The following is a 16,232-nucleotide window of genomic DNA, read 5'->3' on the forward strand; positions in this document are numbered from 1 at the left end:
AGCTACCCGGAAGCTAAATCATGGAAATCACTTGTTGTTATCGAGCAGAAAGTAGCTCGTCTACTTGCTAGCTGTATATCATAATGATATTGTCAAGGCGGTTGTTTGTATTCTATTCATTTGATAATCTTCTCTTAAAAATCTATATTTTGGAACTGTAACTCATTGTTTTGATTTAGTTGTCTGACGTTCTGTCAAGTTCGTCTTGCTAGCTAACGCCGCTAGCTAACGTTAGTTAGCTAACTTTAGTTCCGAATGACAGGGACAGCCATATTTTCCAGGCTGTATGAAGGCGTTTGAAAAAACTTTAGAACAAAATGGATTGCACGGCACTGGAGCACGATGGAGTTAAATTTGCTAAAACTGCTGTCATCTGCGACCAGAATGGAAAATACAACGAGGCTGTCTTCTATTATAAGGTAACGTTAAGGACTCTGAATGAAATGGATGTTGTGTAATAATTTGCCACACTACTCATTGGCTTTTACTTTCACCTGCATCTTATGGTCACCCTTGTGGAATAGACTACTTGATCACTGATGCACTTTTAGCCTTTAGAAGTGGCATCCCAGTGTTTACACCTGTGTAACAAACGGTATGTATTAAGCCTTTAAGGTGTATCCAGAAGCTCAAAAAATATAGGGTACGTTACTATCGTAGTGGTACTTGACCCATGGTTAAGACACTTGTATTTTGCTACATGAAAATTAATTTGTCATTTTGAGAGCAATAATGTTGGTGTTGTATGTGATATTAGGAGGCGGCACAAGCCCTGATCTACGCCGGCATGGCAGGGTCTAAACTGGAGGGCATCCAGGATAAAGTCAATGAGTACCTGGACCGGGTTCAGGCCCTGCACAATGCTGGTGAGTCCAACTCAACAGCGTAGGGAAACGGGTGATCCTCCGGAACCACTTCTGATCCAACTTCATTCACTCTCATACTCCATCCAGAATGTTTGGGCCCGTATTCATAAAGCATTGCAGTGAGTAGCCTACAGGGCATTCGGAAAGTATTCAGACCCCTTGACTTTTTCCACATTTTGTTACAGTGCAGCCTTATTCTAAAATGAATTAATTACATTTTTCCCTCATCAAACTACACACAATACTCCATAATGACAAAGCAAAAACAGGTTTTTAGAAATGTTTGCAAATGTATTAAAAAAACAGAAATAGCTCATTTACATAAGTATTCAGACCCTTTGCAATGAGACTCAAAATTGAGCTCAGGTGCAACCTGTTTCCCTTAATCATCCTTGAGATGTTTCTACAACTTGATTGGAGTCCACCTGTGGTAAATTCAATTGATTGGACATGATTTGGAAAGGCACACCTGTCTATATAAGGTCCCACAGTTGACAGTGCACGTCAGATCAAAAACTGAGACAGGATTGTGTCAAAGCACAGATCTGGGGACACATTTCTGCAGCATTGAAGGTCCCCAAGAACACAGTGGCCCCCATCATTCTTAAATGGAAGAAGTTTGGAACCACCAAGACTTCCTAGAGCTGGCCGCCCAGCCAAACTGAGCAATCAGGGGAGAAGGACCTTGGTCAGGGAGGTGACCAAGAAGCTCCAGAGTTCTTTCTGTGGAGATGGGAGAACCTTCCAGAAGAACAACCATCTCTGCAGCACTCCACCAATCAGGCCTTTATGGTAGAGTGGCCAGACGGAAGCCACTTCTCAGTAAAAGGCACATGACAGCCCGCTTGGTGTTTGCCAAAAGGCACCTAAAGTACTCTCAGACCATGAGAAACAAGATTCTCTGGTCTGATGAAACCAAGATTGAACTCTTTGGCCTGAATGCCAAGCATCACGTCGAGAGGACACTAGGCACCACTCATCACCTGGCCAATACCATCCCTACTGTGAAGTGTGGTGGCAGCATCATGCTGTGGGGATGTTTTTCAGCAGCAGGGACTGGGAGACTAATCAGGATTGAGGGAAAGATGATAACTCCTTGATGAAAACCTGCTCCAGAGAGCTCAGGACCTCAGACTGGGGCAAGGGTCACCTTCCAACAGGACAATGACCCTAAGCACACAACCAAGACAACGCATGAGTGGCTTCGGGACAAGTCTCTGAATGTCCTTGAGTGGCCCAGCCAGAGCCATCTCTGGAGAGACCTGAAAATAGCTGTGCAGCGACGCTCCCCATTCAACCTGACAGAGCTTGAGAGGATCTGCAGAGAATGGGAGAAACTCCCCAAATACAGGTGTCCCAAGAAGACTTGAGGCTGTAATTGCTGCCAAAAGTGCTTCGACAAAGTACTGAGTAAAGGGTCTGAATACTTATGTAAATGTCATATTTCAGTTTTATTTTATTTTATACATTTGCAAAAATGTCAACCTATTTGTGCTTTGTCATTATGAAGTATTGTGTGTAGATTGAGGGGGGGGAAACGATTTAATACATTTTAGAATAAGGCTGTAAAGTAACAAAATGTGGAAAAAGTCCTTAGCCTATCTAATGTTGGATCACAGTAAACTTAGTGAGTGTCCTTATGATTCATTCTTTCCATGACCTACCGAACAGCTTACACTTCACTTCACTTGTTTGTGCATGTTTGTGTGAGATGTGCGGGCCTTCGCTTGTGTTTATGAAACTGGCCCACAGATTGAGTTTGAGTTTATTTTTATAGGGACAGTGCACATTAATCAACATTTCAGTAAAAGCGACGGTTTTAGCCAGCCGGCAAATTTTCAACCGCAGTCCCTGTGCAGGCTATTAAAAACAATTACAATAACAATACAGACAAACAATGAGCAGTGAGCACATGCAGAGCAACATAGGACAAGCAACACATAGCAGACAGAGCAATAGCACAAAAAGCAAAATACATAAAAGCAACAAAGGGTGTGTGGGTATGTCCCGTTAAGTTGGAGAGTGGGTGTGACTCAGGTTCATACTATACGGTTGCCCGGGCCTAAAAGCCTCTTAATATCTCTGTCGCTCAAGAGGGTCATGTTACTGTATTCAAGTTGATATGAGGCACTAGCCTTATTTGGGTAGAGGAAACCTCTCATTGTTTCCAGTGTTTCTCAATGCTGTAGTTGGCAGTAGCTATCCTAACATATCCACATCACCTCAAATATATAACACCTATATTTCCCTCATCCAGTTATTTTCTTAGTCAGCCTCTCATTGAGGATATCCTAGCGGTTGTAGCATTGGGCCAGTAACCTAAAGGTTGCTGATTTGAATACCTGAGCTGGCAAGGTGAAAAGAAAAATTGGTCGGTGCCCTTGAGCAATGCACTTAACCCTAATTTGCTCCAGGGGCGCCGTACTACTATGGCTGTAAAACAACAACATTTGTCTGCACCTATCCAGTGTATGTGAAAATATATATATTTTTAATGTTCCGTTGTGTCCTACTTACCTTTGACCCCATGCAGTTCAAGCTCAAAGTAGCGATCCTCTGAAGAGCAAGCAGCAGGTGGATCTGGAGCGGGCCCACTTCCTGGTCACCCAGGCCTTTGAGGAGGATGAGAAGGGCAATGGGGACGAGGCCATCGAGCTCTACACACAGGCCGTGGAACTCTGCATCCAGACGGTAGGGGCTGCTTAGGAAAGACCCAGGCTTCTTTTAGGCCCACTGTGAGACTACAGAGGCAACATTCACCACCAATGCTCTTGTATTGAGCAAAACAACAAAATTAGCTATACTCTCTGCTATTCAGACCACTGTATCAAACATTTATACAGGATGTTAATTCCTGGGTCATCATCAGGTCCAATGGAGGTGTAGTCAGGAACAGGTATAAGAACTGTTTATTTGGATTAGGCCATGAACAGATTGATGCACCACTAGCCTTCATTGTATGTATTGACATCTCTCTTGACCTAGTCTCTAGGGTACATCATTTGTGGCAGGTGTCAAGTGTAACCCCCCCCCCCCCCATTCCTTTTCTCCCACTTTCTCACAGTCTCATGATACGACAGACCAGGGGCTGCAGGGCAAACTGAAGCAGCTGGCTCGTCAGGCCCTCGATAGGTAAGGTCATTCTCCCCTCCTCTCTATAGTGTAATATTTCTACATTTCTAATGTTGTATACAGTGCATTTGGAAAGTAATCAGACCCTTGACTTTTTCCACATTTTGTTAAGTTACAGCCTTATTTTTAAATGGATTTAATACATACATATTTTCATCAATCTACACACAATACCCCATAATGACAAAGCGAAAGAGGTTTAGACATTTTTGCAAATGTATTACAAATAAAAAAAAAACTTAACTTATTTACATAAGTATTCAGACCCTTTGCTCTGAGACTCGAAATTGAGTTCAAGTGCATCCTGTTGCCATGGATCATCCTTGAGGTGTTTCTACAACTTGGAGTCTACCTGTGGTACATTCAATTGATTGGACGTGATTTGGAAAGGCACACAGCTGTCTATATAAAGGTCCCACAGTTGTCAGAGCAAAAACCAAGCCATAAGGTCGAAGTAATTTTCCGTAGAGCTCCGAGACAGGATTGTGTCAAGGCTTTCAATGTCTGCAGAATTGAAAGCCCCCAAGAACACAGTGGCCTCCATCATTCTTAAATGGAAGAAGTTTGGAACCACCAAGACTTCCTAGAGCTGGCCGCCTGGCCAAACAGAGCAATCGGGGGAGAAGGGCCTTGGTCAGGGAGGTGACCGAGAACCCGATGGTCACTGAAAGAGTTCCCAAGAAGACTCAAGGCTGGGATTGCTGCCAAAGATGCTTTAACAAAGTACTCAGTAGAGGGTCTGAATACTTATGTTAATGTGATATTTAAGTTTTTTATTTTTAATACATTTTCTAAAAACCTGTTTTTGCTTTGTCTTTATGGGGTATTGTGAGTAGATTGATACGCATTTGTTACGTACGCCTCTAGGAAGAGGGAACGCAACACCCTGCTACAACTCAACTCCCCGTGGCGTGAAAGATGAATGGGATTGTAGGTGTGAGTAAGGATGACAAAGGCAGAGAATTTACCGTTTACAGGGAATTTATTCCGTCACACGGTAATTTTGGGAAAAAGAGGCTGGACGAAAGCAAAGAAAGTAAAAGTTAACGAGCCCCCTCTCCTACCTTACCTGCCTACCCACTACTTACCTAACTAGCCCCACCTGGTGCGCTAACCAAAATACAGGGGGTGGTCCGCCCAGGTCTTACCTAGTGTGCATAGCCATTAAATACTACGGGTTATGTATGCCCGCAGGCCTCTTGCTTAAGCACACCCTAGGTGCCTTCCCCTTCCCCCCTGGGAATGAATTAAACAGAATACAAACCTAAGTAAACAATTTCAAGAATCAAAAACACTGCGTCCTATTGACACACCCATACCTCAGATCAGCGGCAACAAAATACTTAACACAAACCTGTCTCTCAGCAACAACCAACACAGGACATAACCATCAGCTCTCAGCAACAACCAACACAGGACATAACCATCAGCTCTCTCTCAGCAACAACCAACACAGGACATAACCATCAGCTCTCTCTCAGCAACAACCAACACAGGACATAACCATCAGCTCTCTCTCAGCAACAACCAACACAGGACATAACCATCAGCTTTCTCTCAGCAACAACCAACACAGGACATAACCATCAGCTCTCTCTTAACAAGGGAACACTGGCTTTTCTAGCTTCAGAAGGAGTCTGTAATGGGATACAGCTGTATCCTCTGACGAGAGGGTGGGGTCAGTTCCAATTAGCAATGGGGCCGAACAATCAGCTGCTTGGGGGAAGCCATTTCATGAAAAACAAACATACAAACAAAACCACAACACAGAAACTTGGGAACGTAACAGTTTTTAAAAAAATCCATTTTAGAATAAGGCTGTAATTTAACAAAATGTGGAAAAAGTCAAGGGGTCTGAATACTTTCCGAATGTGCTGTAAATGATCAAGGAACACCAACCCGACTGACCAACCAACCACTTTGTTTCTCTCCAGGGCGGAGGGGCTGAAGGAGTCCCAGTCCGCCAGTCCCTTAGCCCAGTCACCACAGGACAGGCCGGGGCCCTCAGGGGCCAAACCTAGTGGGGGGCCTTGCCCCGTCAGACAGTTCTTCCCCCTTGGACCTGACTTCTCCCTCCAGAACCGTCCCCAGCCAGTCAGGCCGGTCCAGTCCAGCGAGCCTCAGGGTCAGCGCTACACCTCAGAAGAGATCGAGGTGCTCAGGTGAGCAGGCTGGGATCTATCTGGACTCTGGAGAATCATAGAACATGGTCAACACATTGAATTTAGGCACCCAAGAAGCAATGATCTGTGGTTCCATAATAATCCCCATTTCCCTCGGAGCATAATGCCAGTGTGTGACTGGTTTTTCTAAAGGTTAGCTAGTAACACACCTTTGTTTGGTGAAGGTTCAGGTTTGACTCTCATCTACATTTTCACCTGCTGGGTAAGGTACACATGTTACATTTCTCCTGATTCTCCTCTCCTCCTTTCCAAATAGGAGCACGTCCAAGATCAACAGCATACCCTTCGTCCCCTTCATGAGCGTGGACCTGAAGGAGAGATTTGCCTTTCCTGTTCCATTCTCGTAAGTCAGGATATTCTTGGCCGAGTTAAAAAAGCTCCTTAGTAAGTGGGTGTACAGATTGTAGAATACAGACATGATACATTTCTACTGACAACCAATTTCCATCTGAAAGCAGATACTAGATGGAGTGCCGCTTGATTGCATCAGCTGTTAATTTGTGATTAACATCAGACTTTTTATTCTCTGTGGATGTTTCCCAGGGACAAACTAGGCAAGCTGGCCCTGTCTCCCAAGCAGAGAACCATCTTCTCCCGCTGGGTTCGCCCTGACGAGATCTGCAATAACCCCACCATGATCTTATCTGTATCCAGCTTTAGCATCAAACAGGTCCAGCCACACACACAGCCGCCAATATTCAATATCAATAATCAAGACCAAAATGAACCCTGTAAAATACATCATTATTTAAGGTGTAGACCACTAAGAGTGCAGTAGCTATATGAGTTGTATTGGAATTGACTCATCATCAGATGGCGCCACTTGTACTTAGGTTTTGTCTGATAAAACCTACCTACTTTATAGATAATCTGCTCTATACTGAATACCTGTCAATGTGACAGATAAAACTGACAGATTCACCTCCCATCCTGGTGGTCGGATGTCAGTCTCATACTCTTAATGTTAATCACCAACTCTCTCCTGTTAGACGGTGGTGTCTGACTGCTCGTTCGTGGCGTCGTTAGCCATCAGCGCTGCCTATGAGCGACGCTACAACAAGAAGCTCATCACCAGCATCATCTACCCCCAGAACCGGCGCGGGGAGCCAGAGTATAATCCCTGTGGGAAGTACATGGTGAAGCTTCACATCAACGGTGTGCCCAGAAAGGTAACACAATGCAGAACCTGGGACCTGGTTCCACTGGTGCTCAATGTCATTGTGAGATAAGCTAGCAAACCTCACTCTCTAAATGACTAGACTGTCACTGTAAAGCTGCCATGTCTCTGACAGTGTCTACCAATGGGTTGTATTGTTGTAAGTGTTCCCCCTCCTGTTCCCTGCAGGTCATTATAGACGACTTCCTGCCATGTGGTCAGAATGGAGAGCTGCTGTGTTCGTACTCCAGCAACAGGAACGAGCTGTGGGTCTCCCTCATAGAGAAGGCCTACATGAAGGTCATGGGAGGCTACGACTTCCCCGGCTCCAACTCGGTGAGGGAGTTCCCCCTGTGAAAGTACTACCCCTTTTGCACTGGGCTCTGTCCAATAGCCAAACGTGCAACTCAATTATCTGCGTTGGCTACATCTCCTTGTCTCCTACTGAACTGATATGAGAGAAGCGAATGTTTCACTTTGGAGAATGTTTCAGAGCTAACAACAGTTCCCTCAAATTCACAGCGTGGGCTAAATTCCACATTTCATCCATTGTGCGTGATTGGACAGTTGGCTCTTGTTATTGATGTTCTCTATAGTGTGATCTCTATTCGTTCTGTCTTATTGTAGAACATCGATCTGCACGCACTCACTGGCTGGATCCCAGAGCGTATCGCCATGCATTCAGACAATCAGTCATTCATCAAGGACGACACCTTCCGCATGCTCTACCAGAGGTGAGACACGCAGACACAAACACACACTCTTTAATTCACCCATGCACACACTTAAGGGCCTACATAGTCCATCTGCTCTGTAGAATTCACACATACAGTACACACCAAGAGATATGACTCACAGATTCGTACACATTTGAAACACTTTATTTGAATCCACAAATCGTATTACATTTGTAAAAAGATACACACACACACACCGAGTAATGCCACTAATCCATCCTCCAGTCAGGTAGTGATTTTTCATGATTACCTTTGCTGCCAGATGGTAATAGACATGGTTATCAATACCTCAGAGTTTGGTCTCCTAGCCAAGATAGCTGACCTACTACTCTCACATCCCCCTCTCCTCTCATGACAGGTTTCACCGGGGCGATGTCCTAATCACCACGGCAACGGGGGTGATGACAGAGGAGGAGGGCGAGAGGTGGGGCCTTGTGCCAACGCATGCCTACGCTGTCCTGGATATCCGGGAGCACAAAGTAAGTGTTAGTGTTAACTTAGCATAACCACTCATAGTTGTTACAGTAGCTTGTTAGCATAACCACTCATAGTTGTTACAGTAGCTTGTTAGCATAACCACTCATAGATGTTACAGTAGCTTGTTAGCATAACCACTCATAGATGTTACAGTAGCTTGTTAGCATAACCACTCATAGATGTTACAGTACCTTGTTAGCATAACCACGCACAGATGTTACAGTAGCTTGTTAGCATAACCACTCATGGTTGTTACAGTAGCTTGGTTAGCATAACCATTCATGGTTGTTTCAGTAGCTTGGTTAGCATAACCATTCATGGCTGTTTCAGTAGCTTGGTTAGCATAACCACTCATAGTTGTTACAGTAGCTTGGTTAGCATAACCATTCATAGTTGTTTCAGTAGCTTGGTTAGCATAACCTCTCACAGATGTTACAGTAGCTTGTTAGCATAACCACTCATGGTTGTTACAGTAGCTTGTTAGCGTAACCACTCATGGTTGTTACAGTAGCTTGGTTAGCATAACCACTCATGGTTGTTACAGTAGCTTGGTTAGCATAACCACTCATGGTTGTTACAGTAGCTTGTTAGCATAACCACTCATGGTATACATGTAGCATGATCTGTTTTATTTGTATCTGGTCAATTTCATTTATGTCTTTGGTATTTTATTAGGATCCCCATTAGCTGTTGCAAAGCAGCAGCTATTCTTCCTGGGGTCCACATGAAACATGACAATACAGAACATTAATAGACAAGAACAGCTCAAGGACAGAACTACATAAAACATTTTTTAAAAGGCACATGTAGCCTACATGTCAATGCATACACACATCTACGTCAAATAGGGGAGAGGCGTTGTGCCGTGAGGTGTTGCTTCATCTGTTTTTTTTAAACCAGGTTTGCTGTTTATTAGAGCAATATGAGATGGAACGGAGTTCCATGCAATAATCGCTTTATGTAATATTGTACGCTTTCTTGAATTTGTTCTGGATTTGGGGATTGTGAAAAGACCCCTGGTGGCATGTCTGATGGGGTAAGTGTGTGTGTCGGAGCTGTGTAAGTTCAACTCTTAGCCAAGAGAGACTGGCATGCATAGTATTTATATCAGCCCTCTGATTACAATGAAGAGCGAAACGTGCCACTCTGTTCTGGGCCAGCTACAGCTTAACTAGGTCTTTCCTTGCAGCACTCGACCACATGACTGGACCATAATCAAGATAAGACAAAACTAGAGCCTGCAGAACTTTGTAACTTTGCGCATCATTAATAGTGTTCTGCCTGCATGCTAAGCTTCTTTGCCATTTGATCTGGCTCTCAGGGGAAGCGATTCCTGCAGCTGAAGAACCCGTGGAGCCACCTGAGGTGGAAAGGCCGCTTCAGTGAACGGGACGAGAAAAACTGGACCCCAGAACTTCTCAAATACCTCAACTTCGACCCCAAGACCGCACAGAAGTTTGATAACGGTGTGTTCTGGATCACGTTTGAGGACCTGTGCCAGTACTATGATGTCATCTACCTGAGCTGGAGCCCTGCCCTGTTCAGAGAGTCTTCCTGTATCCACAGGTCAGTCAACAACAGCCCTATTCTATCTCCCACAAGGGTCTGTTATACCTATAAATACCTACTGTACAGTGCATTAGGAAATTATTCAGACCCCTTGACTTTTTCCACATTGTTACGTTACATCCTCATTCTAAAATTGATTAAATCGTTTTTTCCCCTCATAAATCTACACACGATACCCCATAATGACAAAGCAAAAACAGGTGTTTAGAAATTTTACAAATAAAAAAACCGTAAATATCACATTCAGACCCTTTACTCAGTACTTTGTTGAAGCACCTTTGGCAGCGATTACAGCCTCGAGTCTTCTTGGGTATGACACTATAAGCTTGGCACACCTGTATTTGGGGAGTTTCTCCCATTCTTCTCTGCAGATCCTCTCAAGCTCTGTCAGGTTGGATGGGGAGCGTTGCTGCACAGCTATTTTCAGGTCTATCCAAAGATGTTCGATCAGGTTCAAGTCTGGGCTCTGGCTGGGCCACTCAAGGACATTCAGAGACTTGTCCCGAAGCCACCACGCTTCCCCGTAAGGATGGTGCCAGGTTTCCTCTAGGCCTGAAGAATGGCATTCAGACCAAATAGTTCAATTTTGGTTTCATCAGACCAGATCATTTTTGTTTCTCATGGTCTGAGTCCTTTAGGTGCCTTTTGGCAAACTCCAAGCGGGCTGTCATGTGCCTTTTACTGAGAAGTGGCTTCCGTCTGGCCACTCTACCATAAAGGCCTGATTGGTGGAGTGCTGCAGAGATGGTTGTTCTTCCGGAAGGTTCTCCCATTTCCACAGAAATAACTCTGGAGCTTCTTGGTCACCTCCCGAACCAAGGCCCTTCTCCCCCGATTGCTCAGTTTGGCTGGGCGGCCAGCTCTTTAAGAATGATGGAGGCCACTGTGTTCTTGTGGACTTTCAATGCTGCAGACATGTTTTTGTAGACTTCCCCAGATCTGTGCCTCGACACAATCCTGTCTCAAAGCTCTACATAATATTCCTTTGACCTCATTGCTTGGTTTTTGCTCTGACATTCCCTGTCAACTGTTGTACCTTATATAGACAGGTGTGTGCCTTTTCATTTTCAATCAATTACATTTACCACAGGTGGACTCCAATCAAGTTGTAAAAACATCTTAAGGATGATCAATGGAAACAGGATGCACCTGAGCTCAATTTCGAGTCTCATAGCAAATGTTCTAAATACTTATGTAAATAAGGTATTTCAGTTTTTTTGCAAAACATTCTAAAAACCTGTTTTCGCTTTGTCAGTATGGGGTATTGTGTGTAGATTGAATAAAAATAAATCCTCATCAATCAATTTTAGAATAAGTCAAGCGGTCTGAATACTTTCCGAATGCACTGTATGTGTATAAAAAATACACGTGTATGATATGTGAAGTATATTTCTGGTTTTGTGTGTCCCTGCAGTACCTGGGATGGGAAGCAGGGCCCGGTGAAGGATGCCTACAGCCTGGCCAACAACCCTCAGTACCGGCTGGAGGTGACCTGTCCTGCAGGGGGCACCGCTGTCTGGGTGCTGCTGACCAGACACATCACTGACAAGGTGCACACACTGTCTTTCTGGCTGTCCACCACCACACAGTATCAGACAATGTCCCATTTTCTCCCATAGAAACAATAATCACTCTGTTTTTGTCCTTTTGATGTTCAGGATGACTTTGCACAAAACAGGGAGTTCATCACCTTGGTGGTTTACAAGACAGAGGGAAAGAAAGTTTACTACCCTGGTGAGTTTTGTGTGTGTGTGTGTGTGTGGTGTGTGTGTTTTTCCTCTGACTGTCTCGTATGTTCCTCCTCAGCGGACCCTCCCCCCTACATAGATGGGATCAGGATCAACAGCCCCCACTACCTGACCAAGATGAGACTAACCAGCGCTGGAACACACACCTTCACACTGGTGGTGTCACAGTACGAGAAGCAGAACACCATCAACTACACCTTGAGGGTGAGACACACACACACAGTGTCAGATCTGTCGCTGGCAGGCAAACACTGCGATCCTGTTGTACTGCGGTGCAGAAGTGCGCATATAGCATGCTTCAAGCATCTCACAATAGAGCGTGAGAAAAGAGAGTGGGATGGTGGGGGTGAAGAGGGAGTGGGGGGAGATGAAGAGCGAGAAAAGAGGAAAGTGTCTTGTTTCACTTAATGAATGTCAAGTGTACATACATATACCGTACACACAAGGAATATAAAACTAGATCTGAGTTGTATAATTCTACATTCTGAAACATGAATCCTTTGTCCTATAGTCTGTGAGTGTGTGTTCATATCCATGCAGATTGAGTCTTAAATGAACAGTGTGCTAATTATTTCATTAGAAACAGTTCTGTGTCAGAACCCACTTGCAGAACTGTGAAATCAGTTAAAAGAGAGCTTGTGAGTTTGTCTGCAATGAATTTCTGTGTGTGACAGAGAGATGGAGAGAGACTTTCTGTTGGTTTGTATGAGTAAAAGGTTTTGTGTGAGTATGTGACCCAAACCTTTTTTTGCTCATTTATATTTCATAAACTCCCCCTGCCAACTGATCTGAAGTCTTTGAGGAGCTGTTATCTGATGTCTCACAAAAACAACATGTTTGGCCTCCGTAGAAGAGAAGAAACCCTGAAAGTAGTTGCGTGTGTGTCTTTCTGAGAATGATAGAGAAAAGACAATCACCAGAGGAACATCTCTAGCCTTGACTGACAAGCAGCAAACTGGCTGTGAAATAAATTCCTGCACTCTCACTTCCTTAAAAATAATCTGGAGAATTAGTGAATTGACGTTCAGTCTCATACTGAGAAGAGTTCTCGTGAGGTACGGAACGAACATGATTTCTTCTATCTGTATAAGAGCTGGCCAGTATTCTTCCTTGAGTTTCTTCATGATGTTTCTATGTTGTGCTGATCACATCCCTGCTCATTCAGTTCCAACAGAGTAGACGTTTCCCTCCAACAGGTGTACTCTGGATGCAAGTTCTCCTTCTCCAAGATCCCAACGCCCTTCACTCATACCAAACGGGTAATATTTACTTCCACTTGTCTCTTTGTTGTTCACATTCTCTATTGACATGATAACAAAATCACCATCTCACATTGCTGAAGCCCCCTCTCTCTCCCTGTGCAGATCAATGGCCAGTGGAAGGGGCCGAGTGCGGGGGGCTGTGGGAACTACAAGGACTCGTACAAGCACAACCCAATCTACCAGTTTAACCTGGAGCGCCCAGGGCCCATGCTCATAGAGCTACGAGGCTCCAGGTAAGACTCAATGCGGCCTGCAGGAGCCCTCCACACCACTGGGGGCACTACACCCAGTGGGGACACTTTATGGCTCAATCACAATTGATGGAGATAAAATGAATGTCCTCTTGTAACACAGCATTTTTAATACTCGAGTGTTCATCCTGTCCGTCAAACCTTCTCTAATCCGAGGTGACTGCAGAAGGACTACTCTCCACAGCTTTATACTCTGCCCTGACCCACCTGGACAAAACCAACATCTATGTGAGAATGCTGTTCATAGACTTTAGCTCAGCATTCAATACGATAATTCCCTCTAGGCTGGTCACCAAACTCCATGACCTAGGGATCAGCCCCTCTCTCTGTAACTGGACCCCGGTCTGTCAGGTTAGACAACTTCACCTCCTCAACCCTGAACCTGAACACCGGTGTGCCACAGGGCTGTGTGCTGAGCCCCCTCCTGTACTCCCTCTTCACCTGTGTTCCTGTACACGGTTCCAACACCATCAAGTTCGCAGACGACACTACGGTGGTAGGCCTGATCAGTGACAATGACGAGTCAGCCTACAGGGAGGAGGTCAAGCACCTGTCTGCATGGTGCGCTGACAACAACATGGCCCTCAATGCAAAGAAAACCAAGTAGCTCATTGTGGATTACAGGAAGTCTAAATGCTGCAGCCACGCCCCAGTCCTCGTTGATGGCACTGAGGTGGAGCGTGTGCCCAGCTTCAAATTCCTGTATGTCTACATCTCCGAGGACCTCTCCTGGACCCTCAACACATCAACCCTGGTCAAAAAGGCGCAGCAGCGCCTATACTATTTGAGGAGGCTGAAGAAGGTCCGCCTGTCTCCCAGATGCTGGGGAACTTTTACCGTTGCACGGTCGAGAGCATTCTGACTAACTGCGCCACAGTGTGGTTTGGCATCATAGACCTCCAGCGCAAGCGGCGTCTGCATAGGGCGTGCGGCATCATCAGGTCCCTTCACATCCATGCCACAAACTGTGTGCCCTTCTACCATCAGGCAGGTGGTACAGGTCTCTACGTTCCTGCACTAGCAGGCTCAAGAACAGTTTCTTTCTTTCTTTCCAGCTACTGTAACCCTGCTGAACTCTGTAACAGCCATATCCACCCGCCCACATCTTAGTAGTACCTCTCAGGGACTTTGTTGCATTACTCTCTTTGCACTCTTCACGGTACTACTGGACTCTGACATTGCTTTGCAAAGTCTGATTAAGGACATTATTCAGTTGTACATGTCTACCTCGGTAACCTCATTGCTGCTATCCCTGCATTTCAGTTGCATGCCTCCTTGCACTTTCAATTTGCCTTCATTGCACATTTATACATCCCACTTAATAACATACATTGTACTTAATTGTTTTACTTGTACATTTTTTGCACTCTTTTATTTGCACAGTTATACTGTACTTGTTCAATGACAAAGTTGAATCTAATCTAAATGACTACAATGCTAAATAATATGCACGGTCTGCATTGTGTCTGACAGTCTGACTCCAATGAGACTTTGTCATGACACATCCAGACAATTTGAGCTGTCAGAGAATACGATTGCCAGGTGTAAATGTGAGCAGACAGACTAACAGTCAGTTTCCAGTGTTACTCGACTCCCTTACGTCATCCTGTAGGCGTCTTCTTTAGGAGTTCATCTGGTGCTCCTAATTAAAAGGAGATGACTCCGTCTGTAGGCAGTAGAGCGCAGGTTCTGGTTGCTTGTGGTGTTGTTATTGTTGTTATCATGTCTCGGTCTCTCCCTCTAGGCAGTACAGTGTGGGCTTTGAGATGGTGACTGTGTCCACTGTAGTAGAGCCAGGACCTGCAGGCCACCCGAAGAAGAACAGTGGAGACTACAGGTACTCACCCAGGATACACAGGAGATAGACAAACACACTATCAGCTCATAGAGGTGTTCAGGGACAGTACATAGTGTTGAGTTCCAGATGAGTTCAGTATCAATCCTAATATTAACCCTTTACACTCGTGGGAATTGGCCTATATAGATAGGGCTAAATGGAAATATTTATCAAAGAAGAGATATGGAAAGTATATGCATAGCAATGGTAGCAATTTAAAGGGAACAGTTTGGAGATTATGGTAAATGTATTAGACTAAAGTTGAGGATACAACAGGTCACCTGACACGACTGATTCCAAACATTCTGCTGTTGATTTGATGTGTATTTTACAGCATTTTACGAAATCTGAAAATACTCATTCAGTAACATGATAAGAATATTCATGGTTTGGGGTAGGTCCAACATAAGACCAAACAATTACAAGAGTTTGAGTGAGAGGTCAAGCTGGTGTTTAAGAGCCACACACCTCTCCTAAGTATGCACAGTTCCTAAGTAACTTCAATACACTTTTATGACTAAAATTCGAGTCTTCAACTACAAGGTGCTTTTTGAGCTCTCCTAGCTGTGCCGACCATATGCACTGGTAGTTGTATGCAACACAGCCCTGCATCCCCGCCATCACACAATTACTGTTGTTCTAAAAAGAAATACTGTCCAAAAACGCTCCATTATAAATCCCAGTCTGGGTCAGGTTGGCGTCATTAAATTCAAAAATATGATTTTACAGTAGGCTTTCACAAGCCAATTCAGAGAAGCAGATGGTAATTTTGGTGCGCATAGAATGGAGTCAAGAGTGCATTCAAATGTGTGGTCCGCAGCCCCAAAAACAAACACAGGCTCATTGTGTTCAGGACATCCCAGATCATAACGCCATGTCATCTTGTAACTGTACATCAAACATAGTGATCATAAACGTTGACACTGTATATTACATGAGTTTCATATGGTAATGTGAAGTGCACATTTGGGCTCACGCGTGTTTGGCTCACTTGTATGACGTTAGTGGTATTTA

General features: G+C 44.5%; 1 protein-coding gene across 1 annotated transcript in view; it reads left to right on the forward strand.

Annotated features, from left to right (window-relative positions):
* The window catches only part of LOC129838005 (calpain-7-like), a 20,698-nt gene continuing 4,466 nt past the window's right edge, over positions 1-16,232 (forward strand). Inside the window, exons 1-18 of the mRNA XM_055904625.1 lie at positions 1-419; positions 758-866; positions 3,400-3,557; positions 3,931-3,998; positions 5,933-6,160; positions 6,438-6,524; positions 6,725-6,851; positions 7,171-7,350; positions 7,527-7,673; positions 7,965-8,071; positions 8,433-8,553; positions 9,873-10,117; positions 11,535-11,670; positions 11,779-11,854; positions 11,927-12,072; positions 13,065-13,127; positions 13,233-13,363; positions 15,126-15,218. Coding sequence (XP_055760600.1) covers positions 318-419; positions 758-866; positions 3,400-3,557; positions 3,931-3,998; positions 5,933-6,160; positions 6,438-6,524; positions 6,725-6,851; positions 7,171-7,350; positions 7,527-7,673; positions 7,965-8,071; positions 8,433-8,553; positions 9,873-10,117; positions 11,535-11,670; positions 11,779-11,854; positions 11,927-12,072; positions 13,065-13,127; positions 13,233-13,363; positions 15,126-15,218 — 2,324 coding nt within the window. The 5' untranslated portion in view covers positions 1-317. The remainder of the gene's footprint in view (positions 420-757; positions 867-3,399; positions 3,558-3,930; positions 3,999-5,932; positions 6,161-6,437; positions 6,525-6,724; positions 6,852-7,170; positions 7,351-7,526; positions 7,674-7,964; positions 8,072-8,432; positions 8,554-9,872; positions 10,118-11,534; positions 11,671-11,778; positions 11,855-11,926; positions 12,073-13,064; positions 13,128-13,232; positions 13,364-15,125; positions 15,219-16,232) is intronic.

Source organism: Salvelinus fontinalis, chromosome 38 (assembly GCF_029448725.1).
Source record: "Salvelinus fontinalis isolate EN_2023a chromosome 38, ASM2944872v1, whole genome shotgun sequence".
Taxonomy (NCBI): Eukaryota; Metazoa; Chordata; class Actinopteri; order Salmoniformes; family Salmonidae; genus Salvelinus; species Salvelinus fontinalis.